Genomic DNA, 18,505 nt, shown 5'->3' on the forward strand with positions numbered 1-18,505 from the left:
TGACGACATCACGTAGACTTCCTATCAGAAGGTGCGTTTGACTCAATGCGTCACTACGTAGCGTCGACTAAGCGTAATCAGTGGCGGAGCTAGACTTCTATACATGGGGGAGCCATGCAAAAGATTTTCTTCCTCTCTCCACAGTGGTCCTCAAACTTTTTTTTAACCTGCATTGCAATAAGTGGGTAGAGAAGATGGATGGAAGTTATGATGGAGAAATGTGGAGATATGGACATTCACAATGAAATAAAATGAGATTGATAGAAATCAATGTTTTTCGTCCAGTAGTGTTGTCTAGACAAAGTTTCAGAAGATTAACAGTAATGATGTGACAAAATAAACATAAACAGTTCAGATCAATTTATTTCTACAGTTAAACTGATTTAACTGGGTAACTTGTGAGTAATGTTTTTTTTAATGTTGTTAATGTTTTCTGTTTAATCTTTTATTTTATTTATTTTTAATGACCATTTCTGATTTATGTTTTTAAAACTGCTAGAACAGAATTTAAAAAGCACTATGAAATAAATGAATTAATGACGGATGATTTTTAGGTATGTTTCTTTAACAAACCAAATGTTCTTCTTTTCTTATTTTTGTATTTAATATGATAAGTTATCCAGATATAATGCTGTATTAGTGATGTGAGAATGACCAGCTTGACAACATTTCTTTGTAACAAAAAGGGAATTTCAGGTTGATTGTTTTATATTTTCTTGTTGCATTTTATTTTAAAAAAGTATTATTGCCATCATTGTTCAAATGTTTAGGGATATATAATCCTAAATTTCATTTTGGGGGAATGATTCCTCCTCGGTCTGGCTTACTGTTTTATTTATGTTTATTTTCTTAAACAAGGTGACATCTAGTTTTTAATTAAAGAACATCAAAAGCAAGAGCTTTTCCCATTCTAGACTAAAAGGAAAACTCTTTTTAATGAAGAGCTTATTTTCAGATGTAGGACTGAATACGAGACGGCTTCTTCCACCAAAACAGGCTGATGTTGAGGTGATGGAAGATATTTATTCTTATGTGTTTCCACTGACTGGATTAATCAGCTGCAGCATGTTTATTGTGTTTAGACTGCTGGAAACAAACTGATGTCTTTAAATGTTAAATGTTTCCGACTGCAGACATTTTCCTTTCCATCTTTAAAGCCAGCTTCAAACTATAAGATGTTCAGTGCTGTTGGATCATCATGTTTTGTATGTGACGTGTTAAGGTTCAGACCATAGCCTGCTTATAACATGTCTGATCTGTAGCAGGAGCTTACACACTACAGGATGTTTTACCAGACTGAACCCAGACTCCCCTGATTGATCTCCAGTCGTCATCAAGCAGTTGTTAAGGAGAAGAGGCTGTTTCTCTCCCCAGATCCAGTAATGATATTACACACTGGAGTATCCAGGAAGCGTGGGTGTTCTCACCAACGTTTAACCAAATTCTGTTGAATTTCCTGAGCAGAGTGCAGTTTCTCCATCATGCTCTCCTTCAGACTCCTCAGGATTAAGACAAGAAGGAAGCTGTTTACTGTGCAATTTAGAGGTAAATGCTGTTGTTGAACATGGAAATTCTCCTGTTTATAGTTATTGTTTGACTCTGATATTCAACATAATCTTATGTTTGAGCCAGGCAGCTGTGGGGCTACGATGATAACTAACTGGAGGGTCCTGTAATGGGTGGAAGGGTAGAGATGATGAGCACAGATGTCTAAGGCTATAATTGCCATCTCTGCTGCAATCTCCACAGTCCCAGAGGAATATACGGCCCTGGAGGGATGCTGCTTGCCTGGCACTGTATGTTCCTGTCAAAACATGGATCAGGACTACAGCACCTCAGGTCGCATTTAAAAGTCTAAATGATGAACCACTGGGCTGAAGCTGGTAATTTGATTCTGTCAAGCTCAGTAAAATGACAGGGAAATGAGATAAGCAGGGATCTGGTCACAAATGTTTATATATATATATATATATATATATATATATATATATATATATATATATATATATATACGGATTATTATTATTATTATTATTATTATTATTATTATTATTATTATTATTATACCATTTTATAATTATGTTTAATCACTGGTAGAACGTCATTATTGAAGTTGTTTCTTGTGCAGGTGTTTATGATGTTTGAGTGTAGTTATGTAAATGTATATTTGTAGATGTGTAAACGTGTGTATATTCTTTTAATTAGATTTTTATTATGTTTTTATGGGAATCCATGCATCAGAAAAGGCTGTTCTTTTTCCAGAGGGATGACTGGTCACTGCCGTTAAAAAGTGGGATTTTTAATTGTTATGTATTCTGTGGATAAAATATTCCATTGATTAAGGTTGAGAACATTTTTGGATTTTCCAGTTTTGCTGAATTACTTTCTTGTCAGTGGTTAAAGAGACCAATCAGCTGGTTTTGTGTTTGGTTTGCATATTTATAGTTTGAAGGTTTCCTAAAAGGATGGATGAACAGATCAGTCCTTGCTTTAAGCTCCGATCCAGGAGCAGCTTTGATCCAGGCACCAGGACTTCCTTCATGCCTTGTTAACCCCCACCCAGTCCATCCATCCTCAGCTTTGTGTCTCTCCTCCCCCCCTGCAGGCAGGTACAGCACTCGCCTTATTTTTTCTCCCTCTTTGTGACTCAGCTTCTTTATTGGAGCAAACAGAGCATCATCAAAGCCGTGGCATTAGGAGCAGCAGTGTTTTCCTCACCCATTAAGGCTCAGGTCTTCCCTCTAAATGGAAAGGACTCCATTAGCTTTGTCCTCACTTTTTAAATATATTTCTTAAACATTTTTTTCTGTGTTTTTCTCTTGGACATGTGGAGCATCATGAAAATGAAGGGATTTAACTGCCTGGGTCTTTTTTAATGCTAATCAATGCGTGGATCTTTTCTTCTTTGATTTCTGTGAAATTTTGTGGTTTTGCTTCATGTGGTGACAGATAAAAATCACAAATATTTCTCTCTCAGGCTGATATATTTAATTTTGTGCAGTTTTTGACTCTGAAACAAGATTATTTTATTCCCAGGGTATTATTTGGAGTCATTATTACCCATTGTTCTGGCAGGATCTGGGAGAGATGCAATAGAAGACTCAAAAAAGGAGAAAAGGAGAAAATTGAAGTAGTGAGGAAAGTGAGGGGAGATATAGAGGGGCGGAAGGTGACGGCAGGAGGCGTGGCTGCAGAGGAAAAGAGAGAAAACTGGATGCTACCCACACCCTGAGATGCTGTGCTGGCTGAGGGAGGACGAGATGTCGGTTCAGGAGCTGCTACAACGAGTGCAGTGTGTCATCACACATGTCGGTAAGTCATCACGTTTCCTTTTTCACAGCCTGAATGTCTGCTTGTCCTTCGTGAGGTTTGGTTGGAAGAGAGAGCTTCTCTGGGTGTATCTTTAAAAAATATACAGAGAGCCTGCTTTTCATTTCTTCTTCTTTTTTTAAAAAATATGCCTATGGTGTGGGGGGAGATGTGTAATGAAGATGTTAAGTGAAGCAGATAAGAGGCATGCAGGAAATGGCCATCCTCTCATCAGCACCACTTAAAGGATGCAGAGGAACAGGCAGAATAAACACATTCAGGAAAAAAAACGATGGGCATGAAGGAAGAAAACCACCAACGAGCTCACTGGATTTGATTTGTGGTGTTCCTCTGTGTCTATCTTTATATTAGAAATATAGAATGACTTCATAGATGAAGTCATTGACAGATAGCCTCGTCCTTGTCATCCTTTTTCCCTCCTCCCCTTTCCCTCCAGTTCTGCTCTCATCCGGGTAATTTCAGGCTGACAGGGAAGTAGGTTAATGTGCCATGCTGGAGACGACTGCATGGTTTCTCCTTACGCTGAAGGAGGCCTGGTTTCTGTTACCATAGAAATCTGAGAATGTCCTGCTTGCTCTAAACACAAGAATAATCACCATCTCTGACTGAAAATCACTATATCAGATTTTTAATTCAGTAAAAATCAAATGCTTCACATTGTGGCTGAAGATTTTATAATATCATCCACAGTGGAAGCCATTCTTATTTAAAAGCTGCATAATACATGATGGTGATTAAGTCTGTGTGTGTACCACTTACACATACCTAAACACGAGGCACACACCCCTCATCTTTGATGCTCTCGCAGAGGTCATCCACGTACAATCTGCAATATTGATGCTCAATATAAAAACAGCACATTTCATTGCATCCATGTAAGTTAGGATCAATGTAAAATTCTGTGAAAATAGGTCTAACCCTATTTTCTTGGTCCACTTTGGGCTCCTTAGTACCAACGTGGCCTGGTTTAACCACCACAGCCTACCTGAGTATTGTTGCTGACCATGTCCATCCCTTCATGACCACAGTAGAGCATCTTCTGATGCTACTTCCAGCAGGATAATGCACCATGTCACAAAGCTCAGATCATCTCCACCTGCTTTCTAGAACATGACGATGAGTTCACTGGACTCCAACTGCCTCCACAGCCACCAGATCTCAGTCCAGTAGAGCAGCTTTGGGATGTGGTGGAACGGGAGATTCTCATCATGGATGCAGCCGACAAACCTGCAGCAACTGTGTGATGCTGTCATGTCAATATGGAGAAAACCTCTGAGGAAGGTTTCCACCACCTGCTTCATCTATCACACCAAGAATTAAGTCAGTTTTGGAGGAAAAAAAAAAAGAGTCCAACCTGGTACTAGACGGTGGACCTGATAAAGTTGATGCTAAGTGCCTTTAAAGAATTTGAAAAATCAGCAGATGAGGTTCATGAATCATATACCTTCAGCTCAAAAGAAAACTTATTTCTGCAAGTTCTCATTACAAAATAGATGTATAAACTATATATCAGGTGTACTCTGTTACATCTACAGTTTAGGGTATTTTACAGATGAGCCCTTACTTCCTTAACAACTTCTGTAATCTCAAGCATTATTTGCTAAAAGTTACTTCAGACTTGCAGCATCTCCCAGTGTTCCCAGTGATCCCCGCACACACTCAAAGCCAGCTCCAAAACAATTTCCAGCCTTTCTTGTCACATCAGAGCTGTATTCCTTCTCCATCCTCTTCCTGTCCATCGTATGGAAACAGCAGTGGGAGGGAGTCACCATATCCTTTGGAAAGTCTTTGTTTTAGTCAGCTGGACAGAGCCGGAGCTGTTCAGCCCTGCTCATAGAGCACAACAATATGATTGATCCGATGTACCAACATGGATTTCACCACTAGCCCAAATTTTGCCAGTGCATAGCACTGAGCAGATCGACTGACCGCATGTGATGTGGATGACCACCAAGCTCACTAGGAAGACAAATTAAGGTCATACAAGAGTAACTATATATAGATTTAGACACAGTGTAGAAGGCATGCACAATGATCCACCATTATAATATGACCACCTGCCTGATTAAGCCCTCTTCAAAGTATGGAGTGTCCTGGAGTGCCTGATATCAGGATCTTAGCAATACATCCTTTGGGTTTGTATTCCACAGATGTCATCAGATCCCATTAGATTGGTATAGGAGCTTGGAGGCAGGATGAACACTTCAGTTTGTCTTCTTAAAGTCTTTTTAAAGTAGTTCTTGAAGGACAGCAGTCCTGCTCTGGGTGTGCTACTGTAGGGTAATCTATGATTGTGATGTGTACATCTGAAAGTTGTAGAGATGCGAAATCATGGAAGGATGAAGCTGTCGCTTTTCCTGTAAATCTAGTAACGTGACTTCTTGTCAGCTCATCACTAGCAGGATATACTGTCTGCGGTTATACATTGTTAAAAAAAATGTAATGACAATTTTTTTTATGTATTTTTAATATACAGGGAAATACCAATAAGCCTACAATACCTATCTGTCTATCTGCAGTTAACTTAGTAAGCCGGAGCCAGGTCAGACTAATGTTGAAGACATTTCTTCACCTGACTCCTGGAGACAGACAGGCTAGAGGTGGAGACGGAGGAGGTTTCAGGAGACAGACGGGCTAGAGGTGATGGCGGAGGAGGTTTCAGGAGACAGACGGGTTAGAGGGGGAGGTGGAGGAGGTTTCAGGAGACAGACGGGTTAGAGGCGGAGGCAGAGGAGGTTTCAGGAGACAGATGAGCTAGAGGCAGAGGTGGAGGAGGTTTCAGGAGACAGACGGGTTAGAGGTGGAGGCAGAGAAGGTTTCAGAAGACAGACGGGTTAGAGGCGGAGGCAGAGGAGGTTTCAGGAGACAGATGAGCTAGAGGCGGAGGTGGAGGAGGTTTCAGGAGACAGACGGGTTAGAGGCGGAGGCAGAGAAGGTTTCAGAAGACAGACAGGTTAGAGGCGGAGGCAGAGGAGGTTTCAGGAGACAGATGAGCTAGAGGCGGAGGTGGAGAAGGTTTCAGAAGACAGACGGGTTAGAGGCGGAGGCAGAGGAGGTTTCAGGAGACAGATGAGCTAGAGGCGGAGGTGGAGGAGGTTTCAGGAGACAGACGGGTTAGAGGTGGAGGCAGAGAAGGTTTCAGGAGACAGACGGGTTAGAGGCGGAGGCAGAGGAGATTTCAGGAGACAGACAGTGTGTGTTCTGATGTGGAGGGAGATGGTGATGAGGCTGTGTTAAGGTCCTTGACTGAACATTAGGATGACACTGGAGAGGTTTGACAGGGAAGCTGTGTGTCTAGGGTTTGAGGTGTGTGTGAGGACAATGCAGAGATCTGTTCTGAACCAAAATGTCTGAAAAGGATGTTCATCTCAAGATTCAGATTTTCATCAATCAGGTCTCTGACCACACATCCTTCATGTTGCTCTGCTGGATCTTGATCTCCTGTTCTGGCATTTTTATTTATTTTCCTGTGTAAAGCCGTTTGCGGGTGATAGAGTAATGGAGAAGCGTGTGCAGTGGGGCTGATTGTGTCCCATGTTTAACCTTAAACAAGCCTGGAACTAGGCTCTTTCTCATAGTAATCTCAGCACTTTGCTATGATATTCATTGTATTGCTGTTTCCGTGTCACACTCAGGCTGACCTCTCCCTGCACTGCAGCTGTGAGAATGAGTTGAGTCATCTGTTGACAATGTATGATCAAGCTGATTGTTTTTGGGTAATTATGTAAAATAGATGTGAACACATGGTAGACCAACAGACTACATAAAGTTAGGTGTGAAGGTATTGTTATAGTTTTGTCATAATTTTAGAGCAGTTCTGAGTAGATCCAGATTCTGTGAGTATACACTTAGGCATTTTTTAATGATTTTGCTAGCTACAGTGACCTTTCCCTTGACAGCAAAGAGCATGTAGAAATGGGGAGAACATGCAGCAAGAGACCCCCAGGCCAGGACTTCAGTCTGGCCAAAGTGTGACAAGGAACTTTGTACAAAGGCATAAAGAAAGGTTTCATAAAATAAATATTTTTTTAATTAAAAAATGTAGATTCTATTCATTTATTTATCTGGGATATTAATTAATTTTAGTACTTATTTACTGAATTTATTTTATTTGAAATTAGACAAATTCACACTTTACAACATCCTAAATGCACGGTGCTCTAAAGGTCAAACCACAGCCTTTGGGTTGGGATCATTGAACTTCGGCTGTCTGACGGATGGACTCACATGTTACTGAAATATGCTGTAATACAAAAAAATGAGTTCATGGTTGAGTCAGTGGCTGCAAGGTATCCATGTCTTATAGCTGGAAAACAAGTCCAAATCATTGTCCTTCCAACACAGTGCTCCACAGTTGCTTCTGAAGTTTGTGCTGGTATGTTGTGCTGGTTTTCACTGAGTGTGTGACAGCTAAACATCTCCATTTTGGTTTGGTCAGATCAAAGGGCAGATTCCAGAAGTCTTGTGGTTTGTTCAGATTCAGCTTTGGAAACAAACTGAGCAGCCATTTGCTTTTCAGAAAGAACAAGCTTTCTTTTGTCAACCTATCTAAAAAGTTCAGACTTAATCTCACTGATACTGTCATGAATTTTAACATCTAACATGCTAAACTGAGCCTGTGGAGTCTGAGATGGAGCTCTATGGTTTTTTTTTAACCATTTGACTGGGATATTTAGTGTTGAAAAACTGACAGTTAGGCCTAAATATGTTCCACTTTTCACGCTAAAATGATGGATAGATTGTTTGGAAATGGTTTTATCCCCCTTCCCAGACTGACGGGCCATTGTTTCCTCCTTTGTACTTGGGCAAACACCTGAATTCTCCAGGCCAAAATACTAAAACCTCTACTTTTCAAGAGGAAATCACACTTCCTGAAGACTAATTATTCAAGTTCACTTGATTAGCAGAACCTGGTCACTATACTCACTTTGTCTCATATGTTGTTCTTCTGTGGTTCTATTTACTTCATTTTAAAGAATCATAATGATCAAATTTGATTTATTACTTGTATAGTTTTTATTATTATGACTTGATACATAAAACTAAACCCTTTAAGGCTCTATTTTCTTATTAACATGACGGTAGTATGTCCAGCTGAAGACCGACGTTGTGTTTGGAATGACCCCTCTTCTTATACATGTCTGTCTGACACATTTTAAGAAAGAAAAATTCAAACTTTTCTTTTAACTTTCTTTTTACGAAGAGAGGAAAAACGTGGAGAAGCTCAGAGGTGGGGGCAGAGAGGCTCAAAGTAAACATGGAAGGTTGCAGAGGGGAGGGGAAGTCCCCGCTGCGTAACAACATATTGTTGAGGATATTTGTGTGGTAAGGACCGAGCTGCTAAGCTCATCACAAGGCAGCCGAGAGAGGCCCAGAGTCACGCTCTGACGAAACACACACACAGCACACACATCCTAACTCGCCATGTCTGCCGCTCGCTCTCTTAAACACAAAAGGGAAGGGCCATGCAGCGCTGAGGGAAACTAGACAACCCTGATGTCTGAGCTGCAGTGTCACCAGGCTTCTGTGTGTGTGTGTTTGTGTGTGTGTTCTGCTGCTGAGGCTCTTGTACTGGATGCTGGTCTGGCCGTACAGCTTGACTTCGGCCCTCCCAGGACATTGTGACAAAGATCAGCAGCATGGGATCAGTGATGTGTAAGTGATGATAACTGACTAGTAATGTGTGTGCATGTCTCCTGTATTTGTTTGACATAATTTAACTATTTCAAGTCTTATGAAGACAAAGGTAATGCAATAGTCGCTTGGTACTAATTATCCTGTGAAAGTGATGGTGAGACCCACGAGCTACAGCTGGCTGATCAGCTGTTGGTGTGTGGTGTTAGGATTCATTTCAAAGGATCTGGATCTGTGTGCTTTCTGCTGGAGTTTGATGTGGGTTGGTACTTGCGGCGCATATGCAGGTCCTTCTACTTCAGTGCTGTAAACTGTAGATCACAGTACAGAGATTTAAACTGTAACACAAGTACCGACTTGTTTTTATTTGGATGAATTGTCATTTGTTTACAGTATGATATATTAGAATATTTGAAACAAGTGAGATTAGCAGACCTAACCTGAAGGAAAATCCCCACCTAAAGATGTTCTGTGATGGTAGAGTTCATCCTCCAGCTAAAACTGGCAGTTTTGTCTTTCCGGCTTCTGAGGAAGATGTTGTGGACAGGGACTTCAGTTCTTGTAAGCATGTTAAATTAATCCCATATTCCAAGTTGAGGTTTTGGGGTCTTTCATGTAACAGTGCTGCTGCTGTGACAAACAAATCTCAACATAAACTTTGGGCACATTCACACCAGGACAGTCTGGGGGAGTCTCTTCGATTAGGTGGGAAATTTTGAATATTTCACACCTTCCTTTGGTTTGGTCTCACACCTTTACTCATGCAGACCAAACCACCTGGACAACATCATGCTGTTCCAAAAACTGCTCACTAGGGACAATATTTCCTGAAAAGACCACTGACCAAGAAAAAAGAGCATAATTCTGTCCATTGATCAACTAGGACCAAAAACGGCTTGTTAACCAATGGGATGACTGAGGAGACAGAGCTGGTGAGTGAGCAGAAGTCCAGATGACAACAAGATGATGAAATATTGTTTAAAGCAAGTGAGATTCACTGTGATGCCTGTCCTTCCAGAACGTGGTTCAGGTCAGTCCAGTTACTAAACAGGGCGGAGATGAAAGGAAAGGCAAGGTCAGAGCCAGGGAATCCGAGGCGCCTTCAGACACAGATCAAGGACAGGGCTGAGATGCAAGGCAATGGTCAGGAACGGGCAGAGTCAGCAACAGGGAATCGGTCTGGGAATGGACGCTGGAAAGTCAGGCGTGGAAGCAAAGACAATCTGGCAACAAGTGAATGAGACAGGACAGGTTACATAGTGGTACTGATGTGGTGCCAGCAGGTGGAAATGGTTGAGCTGATGAAGGAACAGCAGAGCCAGAGAGCAGGACGTCACGGCTGAGTGTGACAGTTTCTGTTTTTACTTTGGCTTAAACAGACCAAACATAGTGAATGCTAACTTAGTCTTAAGAAGGCCTTCCTTTCATTTCTTATTTTTTAACATTAGGTAACCGAAGAGGCTTACCAAAAGTCAAAAATACATATTTTCATATCAATATAATTTTTATTAATAATTTGTAGAAAAACTACTGAACTTTGGTCAGTTTTCTCAGTGAGACGCCCCTAACACCTATTTTGGGGTCCACTCTTTGCTCTGAGCTTTCTCTAGCCAGAAGTCAGTCTGATGTTGGCCCAACCAGTGTGTCGATGTCCGTTTGTTGGCGTGTGACATGGTGCTGTAAAGCGAAATGCTGCTGTAAAGCAGCAAAGGAAAAAAATGTGGCTAAATGTGCTTTCTCAGCTTGAGGCGCTGCAGGGCAACAATGGCTCCAGGAATGTACATAATTAATGTCACTGTGCCATGAAAAGACATTTTTTTAAGGTCTGTCATGGAAATTTCAAAGGATCACACACTGCATGAGAATATAACAAGGATTTTTTATTAAGAGCTGCAGCAATGGGAATCACACAGTCAAACAGCTTTGGCTGGGCGAGTACGAATTCAGACTCTAAGACACAGATAGTTATACCCCTGGTTGCATGCAGGCAGACAGGGTTGTGATTAAGCAAAACAGGACAGTCTGGTTTCGAAATCAACAACTCTGAATAACAGAAGTTGACCATAATCACTTCTGCTCAAATAAAAGTGAGTGAGGATGTTATTCGCAGAAGTGAAGAGGTCTCAGTCCGGTTCAAACTGCATATGGTGCAAATAAACCACATACGAGACGTGCAAAAACAGGTCTGTTATAAGATGCATACTTCTGCAATTTTAAGCTTGCAGGTGACAATGAAACCCGACAAGATGGAAAGCTATGCAACACCCAATATTTCATAAATGTATCACAAGCTTTTCCTCACAACATCTATAGAATAAAGAATAAAACACAGAAAATCATTACGGGTCAGAAAGCTGCATAATGCTACTTTAACATGCATTTCTTTATGATAATATACATTATATTTTACTTTTATTTGCAACATTGTTATATATAACAGCTCAAACATATTCTTTCTTTTATTTGTGACAGTTAAACATTATGTCTTGACAGTTTAATTAAAAACACACATTGTGGGATAAAGAATAGCAGAGCTCACTGATTTTTTTGTAACTTTTAATGCTGCAAACAACACACGAATAACACACGACTGAGACTTCATTAGTCGACTGTGATGAAGTGTTTCTCACATTCTCTCCACACAATCTTCTCTCGTAAATACCAGTTTGGGTGGAGGATGGTTGCTGTGTGTACCCATTATTTATGCATCTTGCCCCAGGAGCTGGCATATGCACTTAATTTTTCCAAAGTAAAACACAAAGTGGAGAAAAAGGAGAAAAAAGCAAAGATAATTTGGGGAATGGAGAAGCACATGACAAACAACATAGGCTGAAGTGTTGGCTAAAGTTACTGAGAAACAAGAGAGACAAAACAAAATGTTAAACTACAAGAGAAAATGAGGAGGAAAAAATTCAATAAATTAAAAAACAGTACAGAGTAATAGCAAAAGCTTTGCAGAAATCTAAAAAAATATCAAAACAAGACTTATCAAAAGTGTGTGTGTGTGTGTGTGTGTGTGGGGGGGGGGGGGGGGGGGGGGGGGGGTGTAGTGGTGCTGGTAGTCAAAACAATGCATTTGGTATTCATTTTCTTTTTCCTAACAAAAAAGTTTGAGACATAAACGTTGTTGTTTGCTGCCCTTTGAATGGATGTTTTTGGTAATCTGACGTGAAAGTGGACCCTTCGTTTGTGAATCCTGTGTTGAACTCTGCTACCGTTGTTGTTAGCATAGCAACGATGATGCTAGCCACTCGTTCATGTTCATTTCAAACGCACCTCAGTGTTTATACCTGGTCATGGATTTCAGTTGAGGAACAATAAAAGACAACAATTTTAGTAAATGTGAAACTTTACATCTTATTGACCAGTCAGTTCCCATTTCCTCCCATTTTAACTTGATTTGTCTTGTCAATGGAAAGCAAAACTACAACTTAATAAACCCACTGAGATATAAGGTAGTCAGGAATTGGAAATCTGCAATGTTACGCAGCCCGTTTTTATTGCAGCGTGTAGATTTTAGCATCAGCTTTGAATGTTATGATTCAGTAAAGATGCATGAAGAGGTCTGTCGACTAATGGAAAATAAAATCCCAGCTCATTTCTCTTTGTCAGACTCTTACATTAGAGATCCAGGACGCATTAGGTGCACACTGTCTTGCACTGAAAAAGCCCTTGATTTGTTTCTGTAAGCAGTCAGCTCATGTTTAGTGGTGATATCTTCTCTGAGCTGTGGCTCTTTGTCTGCAGAGTGAAGAATAATTCATGAAGCGATAATGTTATTCAGTACTGTGTGAGAGAGGGAGCTTTATCTGCAGATCATGTCATTAGACATCCTCTGATTGTTTTCTTGGACCGACGCCTTCTTCCTGAGAACCAGTGTTCCTGAGAACAACCCTCCCCTTCTTTCCTCTTACCTTGAGGTTCAGCCGCCGAAAATAACTCAAGCAGCGCATCACTACTGTATGTGTGTTTGTGTGAGAAAGCATATGTTTGGTGTGATTTCCTAATTACACTGAGCCTGTGTTTTGGAGACTGGTAAATGAAAGACAGATAAAAAGATTTACTTTGAAGTTATACCATATACATCTTTGTCCAGACTCAAATACACAAGAAATAACAACTGCTTAGAACCCAGGAACCCCAAAGACACTGAATCACAAACTTTGCAAGGAGATACAGATAACATCTGGCATCTGGCTTACAGTTACAACTAGAAAAGGAACAAGATGCAATGCCAAAAATGTAAAAAATACAGGTAAAACTACTATGAAAAGTTCAAGTTTTTACAGTACGTCTGGCCCTATTTTTACAGACATTTCTGAGTGTGGTGCTAGCTACATGCAGAGAGCAATGCTAACAGTGGTTCAGTCATCAGCCAGAACTTCAGGATCAAGGAAAAGAAAGGAGGACATCAGGAGTTATTGTAGAGTGAGTCAACATCAAGGTTTTAGTCACAAAGACATTACTTCCTTCACTACTGAATCATTAATAACGGTGTCTACATAAAAAAAACTTATCTTCTCAGCATGCATCAGGTGACAGAATCACACCTGCATGTAGTTAAGAGAGAGCAGGTCATGAGGAAGGTGAGCTTTAGTTCTCAGAGTTAATTACATAATTAAGATTGGATCAATGTCATAGTGAAATGTTTACCCGACCTTCACATAATATTGTTCAGACTAAAAAAGATATTTTTGTTTGGTACAGATTCCTGCAAAAAGGTGGACCACAATCACTTAATAATGATGTAAAAATGAACATTTCCTCTTACGTCACAGATGCAATGAGTCAGAATGATCACATATAGATTTTTCTTTATTAAAATGGTTACAGCTATAAGGATGATGATGTACTTGGTACCAGTGGTTTATCGCTGTGTTTGTAATTCTGTCTGTCAATGGTCGTTTTTTCCTTCAAGGTTTTAATCAAGTTGTTTCTGAACTTAAAACTCTGCGTTTTGGACTCGTTTGATGGTACAGTCGCATCTATTATGTACATTTCTAAGCCGTTGCTGTTCATACCAAGGCTGAGAAAGCGAACTTTAAAACGTTGTCTTCTAGGTTGCTGTGTGATGTCGCAGCTGCTTCTTAACACAGAGATGATGGGCAGTCATTTAGTCTTATTAGAGCCACAGCTTCTGTCTGCATGTTGAAGGGAAAGTAAGTGAACCCAGCACTTCACCAGAAATAGATGCTGTACCTTTACAGTTAGAGGATTGGACATGTGGCTTCTACTGTAAAGTTATTTAAATCATTGTTTCTCAGTCCTGGTCCTCGGGGACCACTGCCCTGCATGTTTTAGAGGTTTCCAACTCCAGAACACCTGTTTCAGATTAATTGAGCTGCTCATCAGGGTCTTTGCAAGCCTGCTAATGAGTCAGGTATGTTAAAGTACGGAAGCCTGCAGGGCACTATCCAAGGACCAGGACTGAGAAGTACTGAGCAACACTAGAAAATGAGTCTATTTACCATAAAAGCTGAGCTTCAACTCCTTTTATTTCAGCCATCATATGAAAGGCAACATCAGGCCATCAACGCTCTTCAGTCCAGTTTGAACTTTGGGCTGAATGTAAACACAAAACTTACAGATCTAATCTATTACTGAATGTGGTCACTTGCAATCAACACCTACTTTAATGTGCATAACAAGATGGTTTTGTGCTTCTGAATTTCTAATTATTCACAGGAGTTATTGCTAATGTTCATGTATTGTTATGCCCCATGTCGAGATGGCTGAGACACAAAAATGATTCATCTTCCTCAGGTCTCAAGCAGGCACAAAGACAAAATGGAGTTAAAGATGTAAAACTTTATTCAACACAGACAACAAAGCACGGGGAGCTGAAAGGAATTAGGTTACTTCAGGGTGGGCCAAGGAAAAAATAACAAACTACCTAAAAAGGATAAAATAACCTTTATCAAACAAAAGAAAATACAGTACAAACGACTTACTTCTGGAGTCTAAGACAAACATAAGAAAAGGGAAGGAAAAGTCGAAACTCCTGATTAACCATGAGGACGACTGAAGTGCTGAGGTGTTTATGAGATGTTTCCTGATTGGGAGGAGAGGGACATGAGTGACATCTGGCAGAAGCCAATCCCTGAAGAGCTGCTGGACGCTGGACCAATCCCGGCCTGGCACCTGCACACTTAAATTTGCATAATTGTTCAACCTGCACTAGCAGTCAAAACAGTACGTTTCAGAGATTTAAAATAAAGGATTTCTTTCTTTTAGTTTTCTCGAGCAAGTCCTAAAATTGGTTCCAGTTTGGTTGGGGTTAGGTGTGGTGTTTATGGAGCCCATTGGGACCAGAGCTGGCTGCTGCTGCAGCCTCCAGATGGAAGAGCCTGCAGCATTCTTGTCTAGCTCTCAGCTTAATGAATCTTAATCTTAGATTCAGCCAATGAGAAAGCAGTAAAGAGAGAGGAGTTATGTTTATATCGTTATATTCATACGGTAAATAAAAGCAGACTTTCTTCTAGAAAACTGCCAGAGCTCAAAGTGGCCGAGTTAGTGGGCGGCTTGTCTGACAGAGATGAATCTGACTGTATTACCTCATGTCTTTTTTTTTTTTATACTTCCTTTCGGAAATCCTTTTGTTGTAGAGAGCCTTTGTACAATGAGAAACAGTGAGGAACACGCACACACACACACACACACACGCACACACACACACACACACCCACCCACACACACACACACACAATGCTGTTTCTGGGAATACAGTTATGTTTATGTTCCTTAAGGAAGTGGCTGAAAAGACACGCGTGACAACTGGACGAGCATTGTGTTGAAAGCAACGTATGAGTCCACATGTGCATGTGTTTTCATGCATACATGTATAGTTTTGCATGTGTTTACTGCATGTGTGTGACATCATGTACAGACTGTGCTTCTATGTTCTTCATCTGTGTCCAGCATAACTTTGTTTGAATTTCTAATGACTAGTTTACATGTTACTGACATTACAAAGTAATTAGTTACATTAACTTGTTTACATTCTTTGTACACTTTGGTTTTAAAGGCAGCAACATTTTCCTTTGAATGTTCTTCCTCTTCCTCATCATCATATTCTGTGCTGTGATATGAAGCTCTGTAACAAACAAAAAAAAGCCAGAACATTCAGGGCTCCAAAGACATTATTTAACCCTTAAAACTAGATCTATGACGCCTCCGAGCGTTTTTACTTCTATCATCATCTGGTTGCATGAATGGTGTGTAACTGTGGGGTAAATTGTGATAGATAGTTACTCTTTAGGTGATCTACAGAAGTTTTCCAGACCTGGAAATGAGGAACTTTCCACCAATCAGAGAGCTTAAATTGACGGTAATGTCCAATCAGGAGCAGTCAAAGATCAACCAGTGAGCCCAAAGTTCTATGAAGAAAAATAATGATCCTTCATGGCTGGAATAAAGCTAAGAAGATGTTATTGATGCACGGTGGCGTCGTAGCAAAAGTAACTATAAACGCCCAAAAACAGCTGGAGGAGAAAGTGTAAATATGTCAATGTTTTCTGTTTTCTGTTTGCTTTAATGCCAATATTTTTTCTAGTGATACATCCTTTTAGCCTTAATGTGACAATTGAGGCTGTCCTAAAAAACATCACTTCTGGATGTTGACTGGGATTGAAAGGATTCAGCTTCTACTTGTAGCTTTACATAAAAACAAACAGGCGGACCAAAATGGTTTGGAGTTTTAAGGGTTAATAAGCTACAGGGATTCATCATGGTAAGGTGGTAGTATCTCTCCACCTCATAACGGAAGGAAGGTATTGCTGCATCATCAGAATTATCTTTCACTCATCAGGTTAAGATAATGTGATAACTTCAGTGACGTAAACACCGTTTTCTCGGCCGTCGTGCTAGCTGAGCGAGCTACATGCATGCTCTGACATGTAGGACTGACTGCTGGAGCTGGGGAATTTCTTTCTTCTTTGTTTTGTGTCAGTAAGACAGTTATCCAGTTAAATCCAGTTTCAGAGAGCGCAGCTTAAGCCCAGAGAGCTCAGTTTAGTCAGGAAGATCACATTAAACACCCACCTTAGTCATGAAACAGTATGATCATGGTGAAGTCGTTGTTTTCATGTCATGTGAGGAGAGGAGAGCACTGCAGACGGCATCCTGCACTCATCTGTGAGTTAGGAATGAAAATGACTCTAAAATGAGTATGTTTAAACAGGTCTTTAAAACACGGGACAACCACTAAAACATGCAGCAGTCCTCTCACCTCTACCTCTCAGAGGACCGGCATGTTAGTATGACAGCCTGTAATGATTGCACCTTGTCCTACCCTGAGATAACTAGGAAAAGTTATTACTTTTGACTTGACTGTGGATGTCAACTTCACAGAGAATAAGCTTCCAGCTGTTTTTTACAACGGATACAAGTAGATAAATAAATCAGTCTCATCTCCTCAGAGCTTCTATGTGAGATGGTTGATAAATGCGTGTTGCTATGCTAATTGTTGTTGCTATACACCCGAGCTGTAGCTTGTAAAAAGTCAGTTTGACATGAGCCTATAGATGGATTTGACTTTGACAATAACACTCAACATCTGGATGTTACAGGCTGCTAGTGGGTTATTTGACCGGTGCTAAACAAGCTAAAACAGCCTCATCTTAAATGTTTGGATTATAGAATTATCATTACCAGCAGCAAAAAGTTACTATATTCATGTTTTATGTTTGCTGTAAGAATTATTTGCTCAGTCCTACTTTAAAATGCTGGGTTTGTATCCATCCTTTCTTTCTATTTCTTTTTATTCTTATTATTGTTTTAGGCAACAAATGCTCCCTGCTTATCCTGCCAAAGTTTTTACTGCTAAAATAAATATATAAATAAATAAAAAAAATAAAAATAAAAAAGAATGCTGCATCTGAAAAACTGTCCAGTAAAAACACTTACTTAGTAAAAACATTTACTTCTGATATAAGGTTCCATTTGTTAAATTTAGATTACATAGATAAAATAATCATTTGGATTGTCTTGCAGGTCTTTTATGTCCAGTAATGGTGTAAACGGGACATTTTTCTAAACTCTTCCTCCATTTTCTTAAATTTGCTATATGTTCGGAATTTCACCAGCATGGTACATCATAACTGGGCAATATAAATGCAACCTTTCAGTTGGGAATCCCATATGCTCGTCTCTTTTCATTTTTTTTCTTTCAGTTTTAACTCTCTGTGGAGTGGCCACTGATGGGATCGTTTGTGGACTCTAAGCTAAACAACACCGATGTAAACAATGAGTAAGAGGGGACCCAATACAGAACCCTGTGGCACCCCTTTATGGACAGAGACATATTCAGAACACAGAGCATCATAATTATTGCCCTGAAACCTGTTACTGAGATAATTTGTGAACAGTGTGCTTTGTGAGTCCCGTATGAATCATCATCATCATGGTCACACACTTTTGACAAATCAGTAAATGATGCACAAGGTCATGATCAGTACTTTTTACCTCAACAACTCTCCTGTGTCCTGCTGTAGAAAAATTACCAAGAGTCTGGAATGAGTAAAAGTATATATGGTTTATTTAC

The 18,505-nt window shown here is 40.1% G+C and overlaps 1 protein-coding gene across 4 annotated transcripts in view; it reads left to right on the plus strand.

Moving 5' to 3' along the window:
• The first annotated feature begins 3,102 nt into the window (after positions 1-3,102).
• The window catches only part of mcf2l2 (MCF.2 cell line derived transforming sequence-like 2), an 80,212-nt gene continuing 64,809 nt past the window's right edge, over positions 3,103-18,505 (plus strand). For 2 of the 4 annotated variants that reach the window (XM_042005588.1, XM_042005590.1), the window contains exon 1: positions 3,105-3,312. In XM_042005588.1, the coding sequence (XP_041861522.1) occupies positions 3,234-3,312 (79 nt within the window). In that variant the 5' untranslated portion in view covers positions 3,105-3,233. Of the gene's footprint in view, positions 3,313-8,853; positions 8,986-18,505 lie in introns of those variants that run through there. The other 2 variants (XM_042005586.1, XM_042005589.1) reach the window with 2 other exon arrangements.

Source organism: Melanotaenia boesemani, chromosome 14, assembly GCF_017639745.1.
Source record: "Melanotaenia boesemani isolate fMelBoe1 chromosome 14, fMelBoe1.pri, whole genome shotgun sequence".
In the NCBI taxonomy this organism is placed as follows: domain Eukaryota; kingdom Metazoa; phylum Chordata; class Actinopteri; order Atheriniformes; family Melanotaeniidae; genus Melanotaenia; species Melanotaenia boesemani.